This window comes from Centropristis striata, chromosome 8 (genome assembly GCF_030273125.1).
Source record: "Centropristis striata isolate RG_2023a ecotype Rhode Island chromosome 8, C.striata_1.0, whole genome shotgun sequence".
NCBI lineage: Eukaryota > Metazoa > Chordata > Actinopteri > Perciformes > Serranidae > Centropristis > Centropristis striata.
This window is the reverse complement of record NC_081524.1, coordinates 39,141,353-39,166,851: the sequence shown is the minus strand read 5'-3', so window position 1 is coordinate 39,166,851 and position 25,499 is coordinate 39,141,353. Positions and strand designations below refer to the sequence as shown.

Below are 25,499 nucleotides of genomic sequence, written 5' to 3'. Positions count from 1 at the left end.
CTTCTGTCAATATGATGTCTTGTATCTGATTGCCATTTAATACCATATATAATGTATGCTTTGTTATACTTGGTGTTAGAAGGTAATTTTACCAGGAGTGTAATAAATGTACTGATAAAAAAAGCTTGTTATATGAAAATATATTTATATTATTTATAGTATGGCACACATATTCACCATTTAATAGCAGGAATGTCAGTTGTATATTGGATCTGCAGTGACACCTCTGCCATTCAAAAATCACCCCACCACTACTGTGAGAAAGTCTTAAATATAATATCATAGAAATATTTTATGTGCACTAATGAAACGTCAACGGTTTCCAAAGGTTAATACCATTTATTATAGCTTCTCAAACAAAAAATATGCTTTCCTTAAAAGACAAAATAAAGCTGTAATTTACAAAACTTCATTGCATTCGTGCAGTCAAAAAAACTGTGTGCCTCTCCCAAACATCTCACCAACAATTATTCATTCACAGGTGCCAAGTGCCCTTATTTACTCATTACCTCTGAACCTACATGGATAATGAGCGCTCTTCTCCAACATGTGGTGGGAATTTTAAAAAAACAAACAAAAATGGCTCTTACAGGCTAGTTATTAGTCACTTTAAAGCACTTATTAATGTATTTTTTTTGCATACTTGGCTATCAACTGAGAGTTTTACCTCATACACCTTTTAACCTCTCTACTGCTATCTGGTAGTAAGCAAGGAAGTTGTTGTTATGATCTTAATATGCTTTACTCAGTATGGGCCTAATAAGGTCGTAGTACAGAGTAGTCATTCCCCCTTTCTGTGTGTGTGTGTGTGTGTGTGTGTGTATATCTATATATATATATATATATATATATGGATGTTTTTGTTTTTGTAAACACTAAATAGGAATGAAACCTGTCAATCTCAATAGACCTTCTTATTTTGTTCGATGTGTAAGCCATCACTTTAGAGCAGGGCTTGTCTCCTGTCTGCAGAATTAAATTAAAAGCAAATGCATCAACTATATCAAGAACAGCTAGAAGTGAAACAGGACAACATGACATCAAAATTAACTTTAGATTGTTCTGCATGTTGTAAATGATTCTACATTATGAGGGGCTCTCTCTCAAATGAAAAATAACAACTTTTTATAAATGAATACTTAAATGTATGGGCTTTTATTGAGGAATATTGTATCTCCCAAAGGGGATTTGGTTTACAGTTTGGGATAGTTTCAGGTCTGAGGCTCGTGCTCGTGGTTAGAATAGTGCGGCGTTTGTGTTTAAAATATATGATTATTACTTCAGTATTTTTATCGACAATGGTCAGCTACCACCAGCTTCCTCTTTGTCATCCTGTCACTTTACCATTAACACACCGCACAAGGTGCTTTCTACATTGACCTGAGCAGCACACACAGAATAGTTTCACTTTGTCACATGCTTGACTTGATAAATGAGTGAACACAATTTAACGGGGTGGATGTGTCCACACATACAGATACATAAAGGCTTTCTTAAACTCATTAAGTCATATGAAATCTAAAATCTTCTTCCCTGAATGTTTTATGAAATATGAAACTGTTTTGAGGGGCAGCTCCACATACAGTAGATGCTCAGTGTATCTGTATTGTTAACCATGCTGCATGCTTTACTTTACAGTATGTGTTAGCAGCAGGAAGTCGGCATTTCACAGCTTTGACAGCTCTGTTCTTATCTGTCACTATGATAAAGCAATCATGCCTGCTAAAGAGGAAATTCAAAAGGTGTAACTTGCGCAGAATGTGATCTTACTGAGAAATGGATTGCATAGAAAATAACAGTCATAAAAAATATTAGCAAGTACAAAAAAGGCAGTTTAATGGAGATTTTTCCCAACACATAGGTAGTCAGAGAAAAGTTCTGGATGAGAAAGCAAATACTGAAAGTTATTTTTGGGAGGTAAAAAACTTTTTTCAAAAAATATATGTGAATTAAAGGAGGCAGATAAATAGCACTTATATACAGAAGGTAACATATGAATATTTTTTTTACATCTTTCTTGACCCACAACACACAGAGAGACTGCAGCTGTTCCTCCTTTGAACTCAGCAATTGGCGTATATTGCGTCATCCCAGTCAGTCTGTTTAGGAAACAAGAATAACTCGTTCTCATCTTTCATGCATTTAAACAACAAATGAAAGAATGAATGAATGAAGAAAACTTTACAAACCTCCATGTTGCCATAAACAGGATCATTGGCATAAATGTCAGAGCAGTGCACGTCTTCAAAGCTCCTCTCTTTCCTGAAATTACAATGCAGAAGATGGTTTTTAACAAATTTAACACACACACTTCTGTTTAAAGTTTGCTTCCTTATGTTATTTTACACCATGAGGATATTTCTATTATATATGTTGAAATAGAAACCTCTTGGTTGCAGTATAATGAGGGAGTGCCACATCTTTGTCTGCCTTCGTGGTGCTCATGTGAGGTGTTGGTGCATCCTCAGATCTCCCCCTGCTGGCAGAATAGTAGATTTCATTTAGGAACCTGAAAAACTATGGGCAAGTTTCACAACCAGTGAAACCCAACAATGCAAACTTTTGTTTTCTTCTTCTTCTGTAAAGAACTTTGTTTAGCTTAAACCGTGTATGAATGTACTCTAGAAATAAACTTAACTTTCAAACGGCAAAGTTAAACACATAGCTAAAGCATCATGCCCTATCAAAATTGGAAGCCAGCCTTGACTATTATAAAGACACATTTCCACTCACTACATTAACAAATACCTCTAAATGCATGACTTAAAAGTAGTAATTATTCGTATGAAAATGTACACTTTTTAAAAAAATATCTAATGGCACTCATATTTAAATGTTATAGTTAAAAAACAAGCTAAAAAAGTAAACTTTTTTAAACTGTTTGCTTTAAATGACAGAAAACATTTTCTATACCAACTTACCATTTTTTAACAATGATAATTGTTATTAAAAGCATCACCAAAATCCCGCCTGCTCCAGAAGCGATGATAATAGCAAGAGTCTGCATCTTACCTGTGCAAAACAAACCATGTGATGTCATTTACATAAAAAGCACTCCTTTAGTTTGCAGGTATCAGTATGTAATGCACACTGGTTATTAAAAGTGTCCTTACTGTTAACAGGTAAAGAGAGTGTGAGGTTGGAGTTGCCCAGCGTGTTGGTTGCCAGACAGATGACCTGAGAGGATCCAAACTCTGCCTGCAGGGTCCCGATGGTAGCAGAGCCGTGCTGCTCAACAATGGTGCTTGGCAGGACTCTGTCTGAAAGCACAAACTGGACCATGCAGGGAGGCTTGGACTCTGCAATGCACACACACTTCATCATATCGGCCTCTGAGGAGCAGGAAGACGCTATCTTAATCTCAGGGGCATCTGGAAGCACAAGAAATATACTTATTAGTATACTTATTAGTATTTAATAAACATCTTTAAATTAAAACTTTCTCCTGTATTGTTACATTGTTTACTTACATAACACATTGAGCCCCACAGGGTTGGATTTGCCTTGCCCCACTCTATTTATGGCAGTACAGTACAGAGTTGCTGTGTTTCTGGAGACATTCAGCAGCGTGTAGCTGTTTCCTTTATGCAGCAGAGCACCAGTTTGACTGTGCCACTGATAGCTGCTAGCAGGAGGGTTAGCATCACTGGAGCATCTCAGCCGCACATCCTCTCCCTCCTTTACATCTGACTTGTGCTGCACTTTCACATTCACTGGTGCGTCTGCATGGAAACATACAGAAAACTGTTCATGATGCCATTTTTGTTCTCTTTTACAAAGTAATGTTAAAGGTGAACTGATGCCACTGCACATGAACAAACAAGATAAGAAGAGTCTCCTCCAGCTTTAGCAATGCTCTCAATGACAATACTACATGCTGATGTTGATGAGTTTACCATGTTTACCATGTTTACCGTCCCACCACCCAGTTCACCTCCAAAACCAACCCAGTTTACCCAGTATGGGTATAAAAACACTGTTTTTTTGTTTGCTTTATACCTGATTTTAGTGTTTTTTACCATTAGGCTTTCTGTTGGATCGTGATATAAAGATGTGACAAACAATAAGATTGTGACAAACTGATTAATTATTGATGGATTAATTGTATATATTCTCAAAATTTTATCAATCAATCTCTCCCAAAGTTATTCCAACTTTATGAGCAACCATGTATATATAAACAGTATAGAACAGATGAAATGTCTGCAGTTAGTCTAACAGTTGACCAGATATTTGCTCAGAACCACTAATGTCAACCACCTGGTGGCACTAGTGCTATAGGATCAATCAGGGGATCATCAAAGTCACTATGATTTATTCTCTAGGGACCACAAATTGTTGTTGAGAGCCAAAAGTGTCAAAATAACGTGGGAAGTTTTTTTTGTCTGTGTGCGCATTAATATAGGTAGAAGCAGGCAGAATGTGCTGCCCTTCATGCAGCCAGCTCATCCAGTATAACTGACAGTCAGGACGCAACAATGCTCTTTTTCCAATGCAGATGATGACTGGAAATCCTCTGACAGTGACTAAACCTGCAATAAGAGATTTCGAAGCTGCTATATTTGAATGTATGTGTGTTTTGGTAAAACTGCTTCCACATTGGGGGAAAAACCCTGAATGCAGCATGTTGTTGTATCATACTAAAATACCTGTCCATCCACTTTTTTAAAAAATATTGATTTTTAGTTTATTCTCTTCATTGATTATCTCTCGCAGTGATTAGTTCTAATTCTTTAACAGTTTTCATATTCCTTGTAACAGTGAATTTCTTTACTTCAAGAGGGCTTTATATTAATATGACTTACTCACAGTACTAAGTTGCTGTTTAAACAACTGGTATAAACACTTACATTGGACTTTGAGGACCCTGGATGCTTGGTGGTGCTGTCCTCCCTTGTACGTTGCGGTGCACTGTAACGGCGTGTTGTTATCAGTGATAGAAGGCTGAAAGGTCAGAGTAGATGTCGCTTTCCACTGGCTGTCGTCAAGCTGCTGGGATTGAATATGTTCCTGTCCGGGGTGATTCCAGGTGAAGACAGGAGGAGAGGTGGGGCAGTAGTGAGGCACAGAGCAGGACGCAGACACATTTTGACCCTCCACTATTTTGTCTTCCATAGAGAAATGGATGGTATTGAGTTCAGCTGTAGAAAGATAAAAAATAAAAAAGGACAGGCATTGGAAAGATCAGAAGAAAAGGAAAGTTTGCACTAGTTTGAAACTTTACATTCTACCCCCAAATTTGAATTTCAATTATAAAGTTCAAAACACAACACAGGAACTGAAAGCATGTTAGAGAGAACTGTAGAGTAAAGGTATAGTATAGAGAAATTCAAATATTTCCTGTTTTTCAGCTTGTTTTGATGCCATGTGCCCTTAAGACGTTGCTGTTGTTACTTTATCTCATCTATCCCCCCTATTCAGATCTACTGGGCTACTGCCGGTGTGTGTACACTATGATGAGATTCTTCAGAGATTTCAAACAATTAATATTAGTAATGTTATGATACTAAATTATGTACAAGAAGCACACCTACAACAAGCATTCCTTTTCAAGTATTTATTTATACAGCAACCTATGACCTTTAACCTCAAAATGTGTGTGTGTGTGTGTGTGTGTGTGTGTGCGTGCGTGCCTGTGTGTGTGTTTGAAGCATGTGTGTCTAGAGGATTGTGCGCGCTTACGTGCATGTGTGTGTGCATTTATCTGTAACTGTAATCACATCAAAGATCAAAGGATCAATCAGAGAAAAGATCAAAGGCAATCAGAGCAGAGAAGTCAACAGAATTAATTGCCACCAACTGCCAAGGTGCCGTAACAGAGGTGGACAGACTGGAATTTCTGGCCTCGAACAGAAAGCATTTTTGGCAAAACCATAATACCTATCATTGATCCGACTTCACTTTGAGCGTCCTGAGTTCTTCCTGAACGTCTACATACGATTTTTTTAAAGAAAAATAAAAAAATAGCTTTGTTAGAGCGATCTAAAAAAACTGTTCCCTCTTCCTTTTTTCCGAAATCTTCCTGCGTTTTTAATATGGGACCCAATGAGGCTGTTGGTGGTGTTGGTGCCGCATCTGTGCGTGTTACGCCCAAACTATAACTCTGACAGCTTTACCAGAGGATTGTGAGTGAGAAGACGAATTTTCCTACATTTCTATGTATAAATTATTTCTGTAGAGTGGAATTTGCGGCCTGGAGCGCAGTTTTCAAATGTATTTTTTGACAATTTTTCTCTCCCTCTACACTCTTGCGATGATGTCACACACTGTGATACGAACATTCCGTGCAATACACAACCATTATAATCTCAGAATTTCTCCAAAAATGATCATGGTCATTGAACAGGGATTGATAAAAAACTATATGACCTATCGAAATGTGGATTAATACACCGATACACAAGACTTGTGTCTACTGTTTAAAGTTTAAATGGAGTCTCTAGGTGAAATTATGCCAGTGGAGTAGACGTTTAAAAATCTCCAATTATTGTTCTTTTTCGCTCATTTTTTTTCGCCCGTCCCATTCATTTCAATGCAAAAAAAAACCAGTAGTGCGGACCAGTGCTTCACCCCGAGCACTGGTCCCTACAGCAATAGCCAGTGCTCGGTGCGATTGCCCCGTGGCCCTAAAAAGGATTTCTATGTCAAGAAAAGGAACTGTTTCAGCTGTGTTTTGATCAAAGTTATTTAAAGCGAGATGGGGCAGCTGGTTAAAATAAACCAAATAAGGAAGTGAGAATGGGATAACTGTTGAGAACAGAAACTTAAATGACCACTGGAAGCAACTGAGCTTTACTGTCAAATAAACTGTGAAATGATTCCAGAAACACTGTTTGAATGTTTTAATATATATATATATATATATATATATATATATATATATATATATATATATTGATCTTTGCTTGTGTTGTGTAAACATTCAAATGTAGCTTACCTCGCTTTGGATAAAAACGTCTGTAAAATGAAATTCTAACATTTGGACTCTTGGCTGTTTGCACAAATGTAATATCACATCTAAAGTAGAAAAGGTAAATTAATAACACGAGGAAATTAATTAAAGTACTGATTTTCTTGACTTAAAATTGACTCATTTTGAAAGAGAATTCTGAGGAAACACAGGAATTAACTGTAAATGTTAAAGAAGTTTGGATAAAGCTGGCACTTACTAATCATTGAAATGGAGACTGGATTTTCTTTGTAGGAATACCTTACGTCCGTCATTTCGATCCGGAAATAAAAAGGCCCTTGGTCACCGTGTTGAAGGGGATCGATCTTCAGCGTGCAGTTCTTCTGCCTGACGTCTCCCAGCAGCTCTGTTCGACCCCGATATTGCTGCATCACCTTTGACTTGTCAGAGTGATAGATGACCTGATCTGACACCTTGTGCCATATCCCAGTGAATACAGGGCTCCTGTCATATGTACCTGGGTAGTTGAATGAGCAGGGGATCACGACACAGGATCCAGGGAGACCTTTAACTGTGGACGGCACCTTAACTGTCCACTGTGAGGCTTCAGTTTGAATCACTGTGGCAGAATGCAGAAGAAAAGGAGATTAAGAGGCACAAAGAGATAAGAGGCAAGAACAAGTTGCAAAAAAATACACATTCACCTGAAATTGAACAAAAATACAACTTAAATACAGAAATATTGTTTATATTTTACATTTGTTAGCAGTAAAACAGTGTAGAGATTGTACTATACCTTTAAAACAAAGGCACCCAAAAATCAGAACCCATCTGAAAGAATACATCTTGTCCTCTCGTGGTCAGACCTGCAAATGAAGTGAGAATTTTTTTTGTCTTGTCGTTTCCCTTTAGTGAGAAATGACTTGCTGAGTTTCCATTACACTTTTAAAACACCAGACATACACTGCCTCACAAAAAAAAAATCAGATTTCTGTCACGTGAGACATAGGGCAGTCTATTAATCATCATTCATCCTTTTTTAAAGCATGTCTTGTGCTCTGAACTCTTTTCACCTATGCTGTATACTTTCAGGGTTTTACTGTCATCAATTTGTACAAGTATACTCTCCATAGAGTTGTTAATTAATGTTACACTGACACAGTATAATAAAAGGGAGATACTGTTGGACTGACTGAACTACTATCTACTACTATCTCCCAAAGGGGATTTGGTTTACAGTTTGGGATAGTTTCAGGTCTGAGGCTCGTGCTCGTGGTTAGAATAGTGCGGCGTTTGTGTTTAAAATATATGATTATTACTTCAGTATTTTTATCGACAATGGTCAGCTACCACCAGCTTCCTCTTTGTCATCCTGTCACTTTACCATTAACACACCGCACAAGGGTTTTTCTACATTGACCTGAGCAGCACACACAGAATAGTTTCACTTTGTCACATGCTTGACTTGATAAATGAGTGAACACAATTTAACGGGGTGGATGTGTCCACACATACAGATACATAAAGGCTTTCTTAAACTCATTAAGTCATATGAAATTTAACCCATAACAACCCAGACCCAGTTATCCTTAAAGGATGTGTTCTATAAGTGGACCATATAGAACACATTTCTGATGTTTTAAAAAAAAAAAAATACTACCCCTAAATGTCAAAGATCTGTGATGTGACATATATGTTACATTGAGAGTTCATGGTATTTATGTTTATAATATTTCTTATTTTAAAATAGAAAAGAACAGACACATTTTCTCCTTACAGAGACACAATTTTGCCTTTTTTTTTTGCATCTCCACAAAACATATATCACATTTGTGACTTTAATTTGTTCAGGAAATATGGTCAGAACGAGTTAAATGCAATACAGTACAAACTAGTAACGGATTAGAAATGGGTTGAAACTTAGCCTACTAAGAAAAAACAAGCTTTTTTTTACATTTTTCACATTTCTGTTTCCAGTCACAGCCACATTTTGGAGAAGTCACTTCCTGTCAAAGTCACATGACCACCACACCAGGGTGTTGAGTATACGTCGCTTGGGGATTTAATGAGTTCAGGTGAAGCATAAAGCTGAATATGGGAGATTCTAGAAGATTTAAAGTGTTTTTTTACACAGGTGTCACCATGGGTTCTTATGGGTTAAAATCTTCTTCACTGAATGTTTTATGAAACATGAAGCTGTTTTGAGGGGCAGCTCCACATACAGTAGATGCTCAGTGCATCTGCATTGTTAACCATGCTATGCTTTAGTTTACAGTATGTGTTAGCAGCAGGAAATCAGCATTTCACAGCTTTGACAGCTCTGTTCTTATCTGTCACTATAATAAAGCAATCATGCCTGCTAAAGAGGAAGTTCAAAAGGTGTAACTTGTGCAGAATGTGATCTTACTGAGAAATGGATTGCATAGAAAATAACAGTCACGAAACATATTAGCAAGTACATAAAAGGCAGTTTAATGGTGATTTTTCCCAACACAGAGGTAGTCAGAGAAAAGTTCTGGATGAGAAAGCAAATACTGAAAGTTATTTTTGGGAGGTAAAAAACTTTTTTAAAAAATATATGTGAATTAAAGGAGGCAGATAAATAGCACTTATGTACAGAAGGTAACATATGAATATGTTTTTTACATCTTTCTTGACCCACATCACCCACAACACACAGAGAGACTGCAGCTGTTCCTCCTTTGAACTCAGCAATTGGCGTATATTGCGTCATCCCAGTCAGTCTGTTTAGGAAACAAGAATAACTCATTCTCATCTTTCATGCATTTAAACAACAAATGAAAGAATGAATGAATGAATGAATGAATGAATGAAGAAAACTTTACAAACCTCCATGTTGCCACAAACAGGATCATTGTCATAAATATCAGAGCAGTGCACGTCTTCAAAGCTCCTCTCTTTCCTGAAATTACAATGCAGAAGATGGTTTTTAACAAATTTAACACACACACACACACACACACACACACACACACACACACACACACACACACACACACACACTTCTGTTTAAAGTTTTCTATTTCTATTTCTATTATGTATGTTGAAATAGAAACCTCTTGGTTGCAGTATAATGAGGGAGTGCCACATCTTTGTCTGCCTTCATGGTGCTCATGTGAGGTGTTGGAGCATCCTCAGATCTCCCCCTGCTGGCAGAATAGTAGATTTCATTTAGGAACCTGAAAAACTATGGGCAAGTTTCACAACCAGTGAAACCCAACAATGCAAACGTTTGTTTTCTTCTTCTTCTGTAAAGAACTTTGTTTAGCTTAAACTGTGTATGAATGTACTCTAGAAATAAACTTTACTTTCAAACTGCAAAGTTTGCCTTGACTATTATAAAGACACATTTCCACTCACTACATTAACACATACCTCTAAATGCATGACTTAAAAGTAGTAATTATTTGTATAAAAATGTAAAAAAAAAATTAAATATCTAATGGCACTCATATTTAAATGTTATAGTTAAAAAACAAGAAAAAAGAAAATATTTTTTTACTGTTTGCTTTAAATGACAGAAAACATTTTCTATACCAACTTACCATTTTTTAACAATGATAATTGTTATTAAAAGCATCACCAAAATCCCGCCTGCTCCAGAAGCGATGATAATAGAAAGAGTCTGCATCTTACCTGTGCAAAACAAACCATGTGATGTCATTTACATAAAATGCACTCCTTTAGTTTGCAGGTATCAGTATGTAATGCACGCTGGTTATTAAAAATGTCCTTACTGTTAAGATGTAAAGAGAGTGTGAGGTTGGAGTTGCCCAGCGTGTTGGTTGCCAGACAGATGACCTGAGAGGATCCAAACTCTGCCTGCAGGGTCCCGATGGTAGCAGAGCCGTGCTGCTCAACAATGGTGCTTGGCAGGACTCTGTCTGAAAGCACAAACTGGACCATGCAGGGAGGCTTGGACTCTGCAATGCACACACACTTCATCATATCGGCCTCTGAGGAGCAGGAAGACGCTATCTTAATCTCAGGGGCATCTGGAAGCACAAGAAATATACTTATTAGTTAGCCGTTTAATAAACATCTTTAAATTAAAACTTTCTCCTGTATTGTTACATTGTTTACTTACATAACACATTGAGCCCCACAGGGTTGGATTTGCCTTGCCCCACTTCATTTATGGCAGTGCAGTACAGAGTTGCTGTGTTTCTGGAGACATTCAGCAGCGTGTAGCTGTTTCCTTTATGCAGCAGAGCACCAGTTTGACTGTGCCACTGATAGCTGCTAGCAGGAGGGTTAGCATCACTGGAGCATCTCAGCCGCACATCCTCTCCCTCCTTTACATCTGACTTGTGCTCCACTTTCACATTCACTGGTGCGTCTGCATGGAAACATACAGAAAACTGTTCATGATGCCATTTTTGTTCTCTTTTACAAAGTAATGTTAAAGGTGACCTGATGTCACTGCACATGAACAAACAAGATAAGAAGAGTCTCCTCCAGCTTTAGCAATGCTCTCAATGACAATACTACATGCTGATGTTGATGAGTTTACCATGTTTACCATCCCACCACCCAGTTCACCTCCAAAACCAACCCAGTTTACCCAGTATGGGTATAAAAACACTGTTTTTTTGTTTACCCGATTTTAGTGTTATTTTTTTTATCATTAGGCTTATGGGTATGTGGTTATTTTGACCCAGTAACAATGTGATATTTACATTTCTGTTTAATTAATAATTATAAAAATACATATATATATATATATATTACTATTATTATTATTATTATTATTATTATTATTATTATTATACAAATAATATATATTTTTTAGCTCTTTTCATGAAATGATTGTGCCAATGACATTATTTATTGATAGATAAATTGTACATATTCTAACCAAAACTAGCACCAACCCAGTTTATGGGTATAAAAACACAGTTTTTTTGTTTGCTTCTTTACCTGATTTTAGTGTTATTTTTTATCATTAGGCTTATGTGGTTCATTTGACACCCCCGTGATATAATGATAATATATATATAATAAAATGTAATTTATACAAATTATTGTTCATCTCATATATGCAAGATCACCCATAAAGCTGAAATAATATATATATATTTTTTAGCTCTTTTCATGAAATGATTGTGACAAATTGACAGATAAATTGTATATATTCTCAGAATTGTATTAATGAATCTTTTCCAAACATATCACAATGAAAATGAAACCACAATAAACAGAGGATTGTGTCTGAAAACAAAGTTATTCCATCTTTATGGGCAACCATGTACATATAAACAGTATATAACAGATGAAATGTCTGCAGTTAGTCTAACAGTTGACCAGATATTTGCTCAGAACCACTAATGTCAACCACCTGGTGGCACTAGTGTTATAGGATCAATCAGGGGATCATCAAAGTCACTATGATTTATTCTCTAGGGACCACAAATTGTTGTTGAGAGCCTTTAGTTTTAGTCCAAAGTAGTGGACCGGCAGAGACGTGCTACCAGCATGGCTAAAAAACAGCAGGAAGAGTGTCAAAATAACTTGGGAACCTTTTTTGTCTGTGTGTGCATTAATATAGGTAGAAGCAGGCAGAATGTGCTGCCCTTCATGCAGCCAGCTCATCCAGTATAACTGACAGTCAGGACGCAACAATGCTCTTTTTCCAATGCAGATGATGACTGAAACGGCTATATTTGAATGTATGTGTGTTTTGGTAAAACTGCTTCCACATTGGGGGAACAACCCTGAATGCAGCATGTTGTTGTATCACACTAAAATACCTGTCCATTTTTTTTAAAATGGACAGGTATTTTACAGGGATTTTAGTTTATTCTCTTTAGTTAGCAGTTATTTGTTCTGATTATTTAACAGTTTTTATATTCCTTGTAACAGTGAATTTCTTTACTTCAAGAGGGCTTTATATTAATATGACTTACTCACAGTACTAAGTTGCTGTTTAAACAACTGGTATAAACACTTACATTGGACTTTGAGGACCCTGGATGCTTGGTGGTGCTGTCCTCCCTTGTACGTTGCGGTGCACTGTAACGTCTTGTTGTTATCAGTGATAGAAGGCTGAAAGGTCAGAGTAGATGTCGCTTTCCACTGGCTGTCGTCAAGCTGCTGGGATTGGATATGTTCCTGTCCGGGGTGATTCCAGGTGAAGACAGGAGGAGAGGTGGGGCAGTAGTGAGGCACAGAGCAGGACGCAGACACATTTTGACCCTCCACTATTTTGTCTTCCATAGAGAAATGGATGGTATTGAGTTCAGCTGTAGAAAGATAAAAAATAAAAAAGGACGGGCATTGGAAAGATCAGAAGAAAAGGAAAGTTTGCATTAGTTTGAAACTTTACATTCTACCCCCAAATTTGAATTTCAATTATAAAATTCAAAACACAACACAGGAACTGAAAGCATGTTAGAGAGAACTGTAGAGTAAAGGTATAGTATAGAGAAATTCAAATATTTCCTGTTTTTCAGCTTGTTTTGATGCCATGTGCCCTTAAGACATTGCTGTTTTTACTTTATCTCATCTATCCCCCCATTCTGATCTAGCATAAAACACGCAGGAAATTTGGAACTTTTTAGCTGAACAAAAGGCTTTTTCCCCCTTGACTAAACTCTCACATCACAAATATAAATGTTTCAAGTATGAGGGCAGATGAAACTGTTGTCTAACCTGCTGTGGGCACAGGATATAACAATAAAAAAATAAACTAGAATATTTCCTCTGGGGAAATTCTGAAAGGGCCACGGGGGCTACTGCCGGTGTGTGAACACTATGATGAGCTTCTTCAGAGATTTCAAACAATTAATACTAGTCATGTTATGATACTATAATATATACAAGGAGCACCTACAACACCTACAACAAGCATTCCTTTTCAAGTATTTATTTATACAGCAACATATGACCTTTAACCTCAAAATGTGTGTGTGTGTGTGTGTGTGTGTGTGTGTGTGTGTGTGTGTGCGTGCGTACGTGTGTGCCTGTGTGTGTGTTTGAAGCATGTGTGTCTAGAGGAGTGTGCGCGCTTACGCGCATGTGTGTGTGCATATATCTGTAACTGTAATCACATCAAAGATCAAAGGATCAATCAGAGAAAAGATCAAAGGCAATCAGAGAAGAGAAGTCAACAGAATTAATTGCCTCCAACTGCCAAGGTGCCGTAACAGAGGTGGACAGACTGGAATTTCTGGCCTCGACAGAAAGCATTTTTGGCAAAACCATAATACCTATCATTGATCCGACTTCACTTTGAGCGTTTCTATGTATACATTTTTTCTGTAGAGTGGAATTTGCGGCCTGGAGCGCAGTTTTCAAATTTATTTTTTGACAATTTTTTCTCTCCCTCTACACTCTGGTGATGATGTCACACACTGTGACACGAACATTCTGTGCAATACACACCCATTATAAGCTCAGAATTTCTCCAAAAATGATCATGGTCATTGAACAGGGATTGATAAAAAACTATATGACCTATCGAAACGTGGATTAATACACCGATACACAAGACTTGTGTCTACTGTTTAAAGTTTAAATGGAGTCTCTAGGTGAAATTATGCCGGAGAAGTAGACGTTTAAAAATCTCCAATTATTGTTCTTTTTCGCTCATTTTTTTTCGGCCGTCCCATTAATTTCAATGCAAAAAAAAAACAGTAGTGCAGACCAGTGCTTCACACCGAGCACTGGTGCGATTGCCCCGTGGCCCTAAAAAGGATTTCTGTCTCAAGAAAAGGAACTGTTTCAGACCAAATAAGGAAGTGAGAATGGGAAAACTGTTGAGAACAGAAACTTAAATGACCCCTGAAAGCAACTGAGCTTTACTGTCAAATAAACTGTGAAATGATTCTAGAAACACTGTTTGAATGTTTTAATATATATATATATATATATATATATATATATATATATATATATATATATATATATATTGATCTTTGCTTGTGTTGTTTAAACATTCAAATGTAGCTTTCCTCGCTTTGGATAAAAGCGTCTGCAAAATGAAATTCTAACATTTGGAGTCTTGGCTTTTTGCACAAATGTAATATCACATCTAAAGTAGAAAAGGTAAATTAATAACATGAGGAAATTTATTAAATTACTGATTGTCTTGACTCAAAATTGACTAACTTTGAAAGAGAATTCTGAGGAAACAACGGAATTAACTGCAAATGTTAAAGACGTTTTTATAAAGCTGTCGACATCACTTACAAATCATTGAAATGGAGACTGGAATGTCTTTGTAGGAATACTTTTCATAGTCCGTCATTTCGATCCGGAAATGAAAAGGCCCTTGGTCCCTTTGATGAAGGGGATCGATCTTCAGCGTGCAGTTCTTCTGCCTGACGTCTCCCAGCAGTTCTGTTCGACCCCGATATTGCTGCATCACCTTTGACTTGTCAGGGTGATAGATGAGCTGATCTGATTCCTCGGCCCATATTCCAGTGAATTCAGAGATCCTTCTGTCAGAGGGATCTGGGTAGTTGAATGAGCAGGGGATCACGACACAGGATCCAGGGAGACCTTTAACTGTGGACGGCACCTTAACTGTCCACTGTGAGGCTTCAGTTTGAATCACTGTGGCAGAATGCAGAAGAAAAGGAGATTAAGAGGCACAAAGAGATAAGAGGCAAGAACGAGTTGCAAAAAAATAAAAAATACACTTTCACCTGAAATGTAACGAAAAACACAACTAAAATACAGAAATATTGTTTTGTTTTTTTTTGTTGTTTTTTTTACATTTGTTAGCAGTATAACAGTGTAGAGATTGTACTATACCTTTAAAACAAATGCACCCCAAAATCAGAACCCATCTGAAAGAATACATCTTGTCCTCTCATGGTCAGACCTGCAAATGAAGTGAGAATTTTTTTTGTCTTGTTGTTTCCCTCTAGTGAGAAATTACTTGCTGAGTTTCCATTCCACTTTTAAAACACCAGACATACACTGCCTCACAAAAAAAAAATATTATTCCTGTCACGTGAGACATAGGGCAGTCTATTAATAATAATGAATCCTTTTTTAAAGCATGTCTTGTGCTCTGAACTCTTTTCACCTATGCTTTATACTTTCAGGGTTTTACTGTCATCAACCAATGACAAACTGGGGGGGGGGGTGAACTCGGGATGACGTGATGATCACCTTTCATTGTCCATGGTGAAATTAAATCTGTAGTTTAATGTCTCACATCTACTATATTGTAATAGTATACTCTCCATAGAGTTGTTAATTAATGTTACACTGACACAGTATAATAAAAGGGAGATACTGTTGGACTGACTGAACTACACTGTGACTTAAAAAACCTAATCAGCCAGTTAACATTTCACTGACCACTTGAGAGACCAGAAATGACTGCTGGATCTCTTTATTCAGTATATGTGTGTGTGTGTGCGTGTGTGTGTGTGTGCGTGTGTGTGTGTGCGTGCGCATGTCTCCTGTCTGCAGAATTAAATTTACCACCAGCTTCCTCTTTGTCATCCTGTCACTTTACCATTAACACACCGCACAAGGTGCTTTCTACATTGACCTGAGCAGCACACACAGAATAGTTTCACTTTGTCACATGCTTGACTTGATAAATGAGTGAATACAATGTAACGGGGTGGATGTGTCCACACATACAGATACATAAAGGCTTTCTTAAACTCATTAAGTCATATGAAATCTAAAATCTTCTTCCCTTAATGTTTTATGATACATGAAGCTGTTTTGAGGGGCAGCTGCACATACAGTAGATGCTCAGTGCATCTGCATTGTTAACCATGCTACATGCTTTACTTTACAGTATGTGTTAGCAGCAGGAAGTCAGCATTTAGTTCTTATCTGTCACTATCATAAAGCAATCATGCCTGCTAAAGAGGAAATTCAAAAGGTGTAACTAGTGCAGAATGTGATCTTACTGAGAAATGGATTGCATAGAAAACTAGAAAATTTCCTCAAACAATTAATACTAGTAATGTCATGATACTATATAATATACAAGGAGCACACCTACAACAAACATTCCTCTTCAAGCATTTATTTATACAGCAACCTATGCTCTTTAACCTCAAAATGTGTGTGTGTGTGAAACATTTGTATCTGGAGGAGTGTGCATGCTTACGCGCGCATGTGTGTGTGTGTGTGTGTGTGTGTGTGTGTGTGTGTGAATGTGTGTGTGTGCGTGCGTGCGTGTATCTTTAACTTTGGGTGACCATATTTTGATTTCCAAAAAGAGGACAATCGGCACGGCCTCGAGACACAAATTCAGACAGGCTTCTCGGAGGTTGATGAACATGCTTTATTATGCTTCAATGGTGCAAAATTAACTTCTGTAATAAAATAAAATGAAATCTGTAAAAACTTGTAACAAAATAAAAGCTCTCGTAGACTCTTTTCAAATAAATGAATAAATAATATGAAATCATGTACTAAATATGAACTCTTCTGTTAGAAAATCCAGCTTCAACAATATCTTAATAACTGCAATAAGATAAATAATAGCTGTTGTGGTGTTTCATAGTATGAAATACCATTGCACCTTCCGTTGCATTTACAGCATCCTCTGTTTTCCCAGGTCTAACAAAGAACTCTCACCTCGCACAGCTTTTTTTTAATGTTTTTCAGTGTCCATGTGAGCTTTGAGATCTCCAGCACCTTTATTAGACACTGAGACATATGTGCCAGCTTTGCACACGGTGCACTCCGCCTCCCACCTGTCCTGACGTCGGAAATTTTTTTTGCAGTTCATCTGTGAAGCTGCACTTACGCTTCGGCATTTCCCCCATGCTGCTCCACTGTTCGATCTGCCCTCTGTCTGCTTTGCTCTCTGTCTCTGTCTCTCTCTGTGGTAATTACGTCTCGCAAAATTGTGTGCAAAGCGCCGGTCAATTTACGTGCACGTGTACTGGTCCTATGAAAAACAGTGAACACCGGACATCTTCGTGAATTTATAAAACCTGGCCGGACGCCCCGGACAGGACGTAAAAAGTGGACATGTCCGGGCAAAAGAGGATGCCTGGTCACCCTACTTTAGCTGTTATTACATTAAATGACCAGTGTGTGTGCGCGCGTGTATCTTTAACTGTTATTACATTAAATGACCAGTGTGTGTGTGTGTGCGTGCGTGTATCTTTAACTGTTATTACATTAAATTACCAGTGTGTGTGTGTGTGTGTGCGTGCGTGTAACTTACGTCGCAAAAAAATCGTATTCTGTAGAGAAAAGTAATAGCACACCGATCCCGATCAAACCGCATGTTTGGATGTATAATTTGTCCTGCAACTCTTCAAGTTGTAGGACTAGTAGCGGGACGAAATTGCGTCCGGAGGAGGAAGAAGAAGAAATCCACAGTATAACAGTAGTGCAGCACTGGTCCCTACAGCTATTGCTGTATGGGACCAGTGCTCGGTGCGATTGCCCCGAGGCCCTAATAACAGTCACGAAACATATTAGCAAGTACAAAAAAGGCAGTTTAATGGTGATTTTTCCCAACACATAGGTAGTCAGAGAAAAGTTCTGGATGAGAAAGCAAATACTGAAAGTTTTTTTTGGGAAATAAAAAACTTTTTTCAAAAAATATATGTGAATTAAAGGAGGCAGATAAATAGCACTTATATACAGAAGGTAACATATGAATATGTTTTTTACATCTTTCTTGACCCACATCACCCACAACACACAGAGAGACTGCAGCTGTTCCTCCTTTGAACTCAGCAATTGGCGTATATTGCGTCATCCCAGTCAGTCTGTTTAGGAAACAAGAATAACTCATTCTCATCTTTCATGCATTTAAACAACAAATGAATTAATTAATGAAGAAAACTTTACAAACCTCCATGTTGCCATAAACAGGATCATTGGCATAAATATCAGAGCAGTGCACGTCTTCAAAGCTCCTCTCTTTCCTGAAATTACAATGCAGAAGATGGTTTTTAACAAATTTAACACACACACTTCTGTTTAAAGTTTGCTTCCTTATGTTATTTTACACCATGATGATATTTCTATGATATATGTTTAAATAGAAACCTCTTGGTTGCAGTATAATGAGGGAGTGCCACATCTTTGTCTGCCTTCATGGTGCTCATGTGAGGTGTTGGAGCATCCTCAGATCTCCCCCTGCTGGCAGAATAGTAGATTTCATTTAGGAACCTGAAAAACTATGGGCAAGTTTCACAACCAGTGAAACCCAACAATGCAAACTTTTGTTTTCTTCTTCTTCTGTAAATAACTTTGTTCACCTTAAACTGTGTATAAATGTACTCTAGAAATGAACTTAACTTTCAAACGGCAAAGTTAAATAAAAGTTAAAAAATAAAAATTGGAAGCCAGCCTTGACTATTATAAAGACACACTTCCACTCACTGCATGAACACATACCTCTAAATGCATGACTTAAATGTAGTAATTATTTGTATAAAAATGTACACATTTTTAAATATCTAATGTAACTTTTGAACACTATAGTTAAAAAAAACAGCAAAGATTTTTTTTAATGTTTGCTTTAAATGACAGAAAACATTTTCTATACCAACTTACCATTTTTTAACAATGATAATTGTTATTAAAAGCATCACCAAAATCCCGCCTGCTCCAGAAGCGATGATAATAGAAAGAGTCTGCATCTTACCTGTGCAAAACAAACCATGTGATGTCACTTACATAAAATGCACTCCTTTAGTTTGCAGGTATCAGTATGTAATGCACACTGGTTATTAGGGCCTCGGGGCAATAGCACTACTGTTATACTGTGGATTTTTCTTATTCCTCCTCCGGACGCAATTTCGCCCCGCTACTAGTCCTACAACTTGAAGAGCTGCAGGACAAATTATATATCAAAACGTGCGGTTTGATTGGGATCAGTGTGCTATTACTTTTCTCTACAGAATACAAACTGCCCAAAATTTTGCATTGAAATGAATGGGACGGCCGACAAAAAATGAGCGAAAAATAACAATAATTGGAGATTTTTAAACGTCTACTTCTCCGGCATAATTTCACCTAGAGACTCCATTTAAACTTTAAACAGTAGACACAAGTCTTGTGTATTGGTGTATTAATTTGCGTTTCGATAGGTCAAATAGTTTTTTATCAATCCCTGTTCAATGACCATGATAATTTTTGGAGAAATTCTGAGATTATAATGGGTGTTTATTGAACGGAATGTTCGTGTCACAGTGTGTGACGTCATCGCCAGAGTGTAGAGGGAGAGAAAAAATTGTCAAAAAAATAAATTTGAAAACTGCGCTCGAGGCCGCAAATTCCACTCTACAGAAATAATTTATACATAGAAACGTAGGAAAATTTGTCTCCTCACTCACAATCCTCCGGTAAAGCTGTCAGAGTTATAGTTTGGGCGTACGACGCACAGATTCGCTACCAAAACCACCAACAGCCTCATTGGGTCAAATATTAAAAACATAGGGAGATTTCGGAAAAAAGGAAGATGGAACATTTTTTTTTAGATCGCTCTAACAAAACTATTTTTTCATTTTTCTTACAAAAAATCACATGTAGACGTTCAGGAAGAACGCGGGACGCTCGGATCGATGATAGGTATTATGGTTTTACCAAAAAGGCTTTCTGTTAGAGGCCGGAAATTCCAGTCTGTCCACCTCTGGCTGCTTTCACTCTTTCATTAACAGGTGTCAGTTAATTCTGTTGATTGCTTTGATCTGATTGATCCTTTGATCTTTGATGTGAGAACAGTTACAGATACACACACACACACACACACACATGCGCGTAAGCACGCACACTCCTCACACATGCATACACACGCTTCAAACACACGCACGCATGCACGCACGCACACACACACACACAGTAACTTTATGTGATTTTAATTACACACACACTAACCCTGAGGCCCTTTCAAAATTTCCCCAGAGGAAATTTTCTAGTTAAAAATGTCCTTACTGTTAAGAGGTAAAGAGAGTGTGAGGTTGGAGTTGCCCAGCGTGTTGGTTGCCAGACAGATGACCTGAGAGGATCCAAACTCTGCCTGCAGGGTCCCGATGGTAGCAGAGCCGTGCTGCTCAACAATGGTGCTTGGCAGGACTCTGTCTGAAAGCACAAACTGGACCATGCAGGGAGGCTTGGACTCTGCAATGCACACACACTTCATCATATCGGCCTCTGAGGAGCAGGAAGACGCTATCTTAATCTCAGGGGCATCTGGAAGCACAAGAAATATACTTATTAGTTAGCCGTTTAATAAACATCTTTAAATGAAAACTTTCTCCTGTATTGTTACATTGTTTACTTACATAACACATTGAGCCCCACAGGGTTGGATTTGCCTTGCCCCACTCTATTTATGGCAGTACAGTACAGAGTTGCTGTGTTTCTGGAGACATTCAGCAGCGTGTAGCTGTTTCCTTTATGCAGCAGAGCACCAGTTTGACTGTGCCACTGATAGCTGCTAGCAGGAGGGTTAGCATCACTGGAGCATCTCAGCCGCACATCCTCTCCCTCCTTTACATCTGACTTGTGCTCCACTTTCACATTCACTGGTGCGTCTGCATGGAAACATACAGAAAACTGTTCATGATGCCATTTTTGTTCTCTTTTACAAAGTAATGTTAAAGGTGAACTGATGCCACTGCACATGAACAAACAAGATAAGAAGAGTCTCCTCCAGCTTTAGCAATGCTCTCAATGACAATACTACATGCTGATGTTGATGAGTTTACCATGTTTACCGTCCCACCACCCAGTTCACCTCCAAAACCAACCCAGTTTACCCAGTATGGGTATAAAAACACAGTTTTTTTGTTTGCTTTTTACCTGATTTTAGTGTTTTTTATCATTAGGCTTTCTGTTGGATCGTGATATAAAGATGTGACAAACAATAAGATTGTGACAAACTGATTAATTATTGATGGATTAATTGTATATATTCTCAAAATTTTATCAATCAATCTCTCCCAAAGTTATTCCAACTTTATGAGCAACCATGTATATATAAATAGTATAGAACAGATGAAATGTCTGCAGTTAGTCTAACAGTTGACCAGATATTTGCTCAGAACCACTAATGTCAACCACCTGGTGGCACTAGTGCTATAGGATCAATCAGGGGATCATCAAAGTCACTATGATTTATTCTCTGGGGACCACAAATTGTTGTTGAGAGCCAAAAGTGTCAAAATTACGTGGGAAGTTTTTTTTGTCTGTGTGCGCATTAATATAGGTAGAAGCAGGCAGAATGTGCTGCCCTTCATGCAGCCAGCTCATCCAATATAACTGACAGTCAGGACGCAACAATGCTCTTTTTCCAATGCAGATGATGACTGGAAATCCTCTGACAGTGACTAAACCTGCAATAAGAGATTTCGAAGCTGCTATATTTGAATGTATGTGTGTTTTGGTAAAACTGCTTCCACATTGGGGGAAAAACCCTGAATGCAGCATGTTGTTGTATCACACTAAAATACCTGTCCATCCACTTTTTTTAAAAATATTGATTTTAGTTTATTCTCTTCATTGATTATCTCTCGCAGGGATTTGTTCTAATTCTTTAACAGTTTTCATGTTCCTTGTAACAGTGAATTTCTTTACTTCAAGAGGGCTTTATATTAATATGACTTACTCACAGTACTAAGTTGCTGTTTAAACAACTGGTATAAACACTTACATTGGACTTTGAGGACCCTGGATGCTTGGTGGTGCTGTCCTCCCTTGTACGTTGCGGTGCACTGTAACGTCTTGTTGTTATCAGTGATAGAAGGCTGAAAGGTCAGAGTAGATGTCGCTTTCCACTGGCTGTCGTCAAGCTGCTGGGATTGGATATGTTCCTGTCCGGGGTGATTCCAGGTGAAGACAGGAGGAGAGGTGGGGCAGTAGTGAGGCACAGAGCAGGACGCAGACACATTTTGACCCTCCACTATTTTGTCTTCCATAGAGAAATGGATGGTATTGAGTTCAGCTGTAGAAAGATAAAAAATAAAAAAGGACAGGCATTGGAAAGATCAGAAGAAAAGGAAAGTTTGCACTAGTTTGAAACTTTACATTCTACCCCCAAATTTGAATTTCAATTATAAAGTTCAAAACACAACACAGGAACTGAAAGCATGTTAGAGAGAACTGTAGAGTAAAGGTATAGTATAGAGAAATTCAAATATTTCCTGTTTTTCAGCTTGTTTTGATGCCATGTGCCCTTAAGACGTTGCTGTTGTTACTTTATCTCATCTATCCCCCCTATTCAGATCTACTGGGCTACTGCCGGTGTGTGTACACTATGATGAGATTCTTCAGAGATTTCAAACAATTAATATTAGTAATGTTATGATACTATATTATGTACAAGAAGCACACCTACAACAAGCATTCCTTTTCAAGTATTTATTTATACAGCAACCTATGACCTTTAACCTCAAAATGTGTGTGTGTGTGTGTGTGTGTGTGTGTGTGTGTGCGTGCGTACGTGCGTGCCTGTGTGTGTGTTTGAAGCATGTGTGTCTAGAGGATTGTGCGCGCTTACGTGCATGTGTGTGTGCATTTATCTGTAACTGTAATCACATCAAAGATCAAAGGATCAATCAGAGAAAAGATCAAAGGCAATCAGAGCAGAGAAGTCTGGAATTTCTGGCCTCGAACAGAAAGCATTTTTGGCAAAACCATAATACTTATCATTGATCCGACTTCACTTTGAGCGTCCTGAGTTCTTCCTGAACGTCTACATACGATTTTTTTAAAGAAAAATAAAAAAAATAGCTTTGTTAGAGCGATCTAAAAAAACTGTTCCCTCTTCCTTTTTTCCGAAATCTTCCTGCATTTTTAATATGGGACCCAATGAGGCTGTTGGTGGTGTTGGTGCCGCATCTGTGCGTGTTACGCCCAAACTATAACTCTGACAGCTTTACCAGAGGATTGTGATTGAGAAGACGAATTTTCCTACATTTCTATGTATAAATTATTTCTGTAGAGTGGAATTTGCGGCCTGGAGCGCAGTTTTCAAATGTATTTTTTGACAATTTTTCTCTCCCTCTACACTCTTGCGATGATGTCACACACTGTGACACGAACATTCCGTGCAATACACACCCATTATAATCTCAGAATTTCTCCAAAAATGATCATGGTCATTGAACAGGGATTGATAAAAAACTATATGACCTATCGAAACGTGGATTAATACACCGATACACAAGACTTGTGTCTACTGTTTAAAGTTTAAATGGAGTCTCTAGGTGAAATTATGCCAGTGGAGTAGACGTTTAAAAATCTCCAATTATTGTTCTTTTTCGCTCATTTTTTTTCGGCCGTCCCATTCTTTTCAATGCAAAAAAAACCCAGTAGTGCGGACCAGTGCTTCACCCCGAGCACTGGTCCCTACAGCAATAGCCAGTGCTCGGTGCGATTGCGCCGTGGCCCTAAAAAGGATTTCTATGTCAAGAAAAGGAACTGTTTCAGCTGTGTTTTGATCAAAGTTATTTAAAGCGAGATGGGGCAGCTGGTTAAAATAAACCAAATAAGGAAGTGAGAATGGGATAACTGTTGAGAACAGAAACTTAAATGACCACTGGAAGCAACTGAGCTTTACTGTCAAATAAACTGTGAAATGATTCCAGAAACACTGTTTGAATGTTTTAATATATATATATATATATATATATATATATATATATATATATATATATATATATATATATTGATCTTTGCTTGTGTTGTGTAAACATTCAAATGTAGCTTACCTCGCTTTGGATAAAAGCGTCTGCAAAATGAAATTCTAACATTTGGACTCTTGGCTGTTTGCACAAATGTAATATCACATCTAAAGTAGAAAAGGTAAATTAATAACACGAGGAAATTAATTAAAGTACTGATTTTCTTGACTTAAAATTGACTAATTTTGAAAGAGAATTCTGAGGAAACACAGGAATTAACTGTAAATGTTAAAGAAGTTTGGGTAAAGCTGGCACTTACTAATCATTGAAATGGAGACTGGATTTTCTTTGTAGGAATACCTTACGTCCGTCATTTCGATCCGGAAATAAAAAGGCCCTTGGTCACCGTGTTGAAGGGGATCGATCTTCAGCGTGCAGTTCTTCTGCCTGACCTCTCCCAGCAGCTCTGTTCGACCCCGATATTGCTGCATCACTTTTGACTTGTCAGAGTGATAGATGACCTGATCTGACACCTTGTGCCATATCCCAGTGAATACAGGGCTCCTGTCATATGTACCTGGGTAGTTGAATGAGCAGGGGATCACGACACAGGATCCAGGGAGACCTTTAACTGTGGACGGCACCTTAACTGTCCACTGTGAGGCTTCAGTTTGAATCACTGTGGCAGAATGCAGAAGAAAAGGAGATTAAGAGGCACAAAGAGATAAGAGGCAAGAACGAGTTGCAAAAAAATACACATTCACCTGAAATTGAACAAAAATACAACTTAAATACAGAAATATTGTTTATATTTTACATTTGTTAGCAGTAAAACAGTGTAGAGATTGTACTATACCTTTAAAACAAAGGCACCCAAAAATCAGAACCCATCTGAAAGAATACATCTTGTCCTCTCGTGGTCAGACCTGCAAATGAAGTGAGAATTTTTTTTGTCTTGTCGTTTCCCTTTAGTGAGAAATGACTTGCTGAGTTTC

At 37.8% G+C, this 25,499-nt stretch overlaps 2 protein-coding genes across 2 annotated transcripts; both read right to left on the bottom strand.

Moving 5' to 3' along the window:
• Window positions 1-1,674: 1,674 nt before the first annotated feature.
• LOC131975749 (myelin-associated glycoprotein-like) lies at window positions 1,675-7,755 on the bottom strand. The gene is made up of 9 exons (XM_059338504.1): window positions 7,707-7,755; window positions 7,170-7,529; window positions 4,851-5,141; window positions 3,471-3,722; window positions 3,114-3,371; window positions 2,922-3,012; window positions 2,387-2,479; window positions 2,190-2,262; window positions 1,675-2,099 (listed from the first exon to the last, which is right to left on the bottom strand). Exons 1-9 carry the CDS (start codon window positions 7,753-7,755, stop codon window positions 2,064-2,066), a joined length of 1,503 nt encoding a protein of 500 aa, XP_059194487.1. The 3' UTR covers window positions 1,675-2,063.
• A 1,486-nt stretch (window positions 7,756-9,241) lies between these two features.
• Window positions 9,242-25,435, bottom strand: si:dkey-238d18.5 (uncharacterized). The gene is made up of 18 exons (XM_059339919.1): window positions 25,361-25,435; window positions 24,824-25,183; window positions 22,533-22,823; window positions 21,163-21,414; window positions 20,813-21,070; window positions 19,433-19,523; window positions 18,923-19,015; window positions 18,726-18,798; window positions 18,616-18,639; window positions 15,689-15,743; window positions 15,122-15,487; window positions 12,883-13,173; window positions 11,019-11,270; window positions 10,669-10,926; window positions 10,477-10,567; window positions 9,988-10,080; window positions 9,761-9,833; window positions 9,242-9,654 (listed from the first exon to the last, which is right to left on the bottom strand). The coding sequence occupies exons 1-18, from the start codon at window positions 25,407-25,409 to the stop codon at window positions 9,619-9,621; spliced, it is 3,006 nt and encodes a 1,001-aa protein (XP_059195902.1). The 5' UTR covers window positions 25,410-25,435; the 3' UTR covers window positions 9,242-9,618.
• Window positions 25,436-25,499: the final 64 nt, after the last annotated feature.

Coding starts and splice junctions, on each gene's coding strand:
- LOC131975749 (XM_059338504.1), bottom strand. CDS start 7,755: ATGTATTCTTTCAGATGGGTTCTGATTTTTGGGTGCCTTTGTTTTAAA. Junction 7,530..7,706: donor TGGGTGCCTTTGTTTTAAAG/GTATAGTACAAT, acceptor ATTCTGCCACAG/TGATTCAAACTGAAGCCTCA. Junction 2,100..2,189: donor CTGTTTATGGCAACATGGAG/GTTTGTAAAGTT, acceptor TTTCCTAAACAG/ACTGACTGGGATGACGCAAT.
- si:dkey-238d18.5 (XM_059339919.1), bottom strand. CDS start 25,409: ATGTATTCTTTCAGATGGGTTCTGATTTTTGGGTGCCTTTGTTTTAAA. Junction 10,927..11,018: donor TGTGGGGCTCAATGTGTTAT/GTAAGTAAACAA, acceptor TTGTGCTTCCAG/ATGCCCCTGAGATTAAGATA. Junction 10,568..10,668: donor ACTCTCTTTACATCTTAACA/GTAAGGACATTT, acceptor TGTTTTGCACAG/GTAAGATGCAGACTCTTTCT.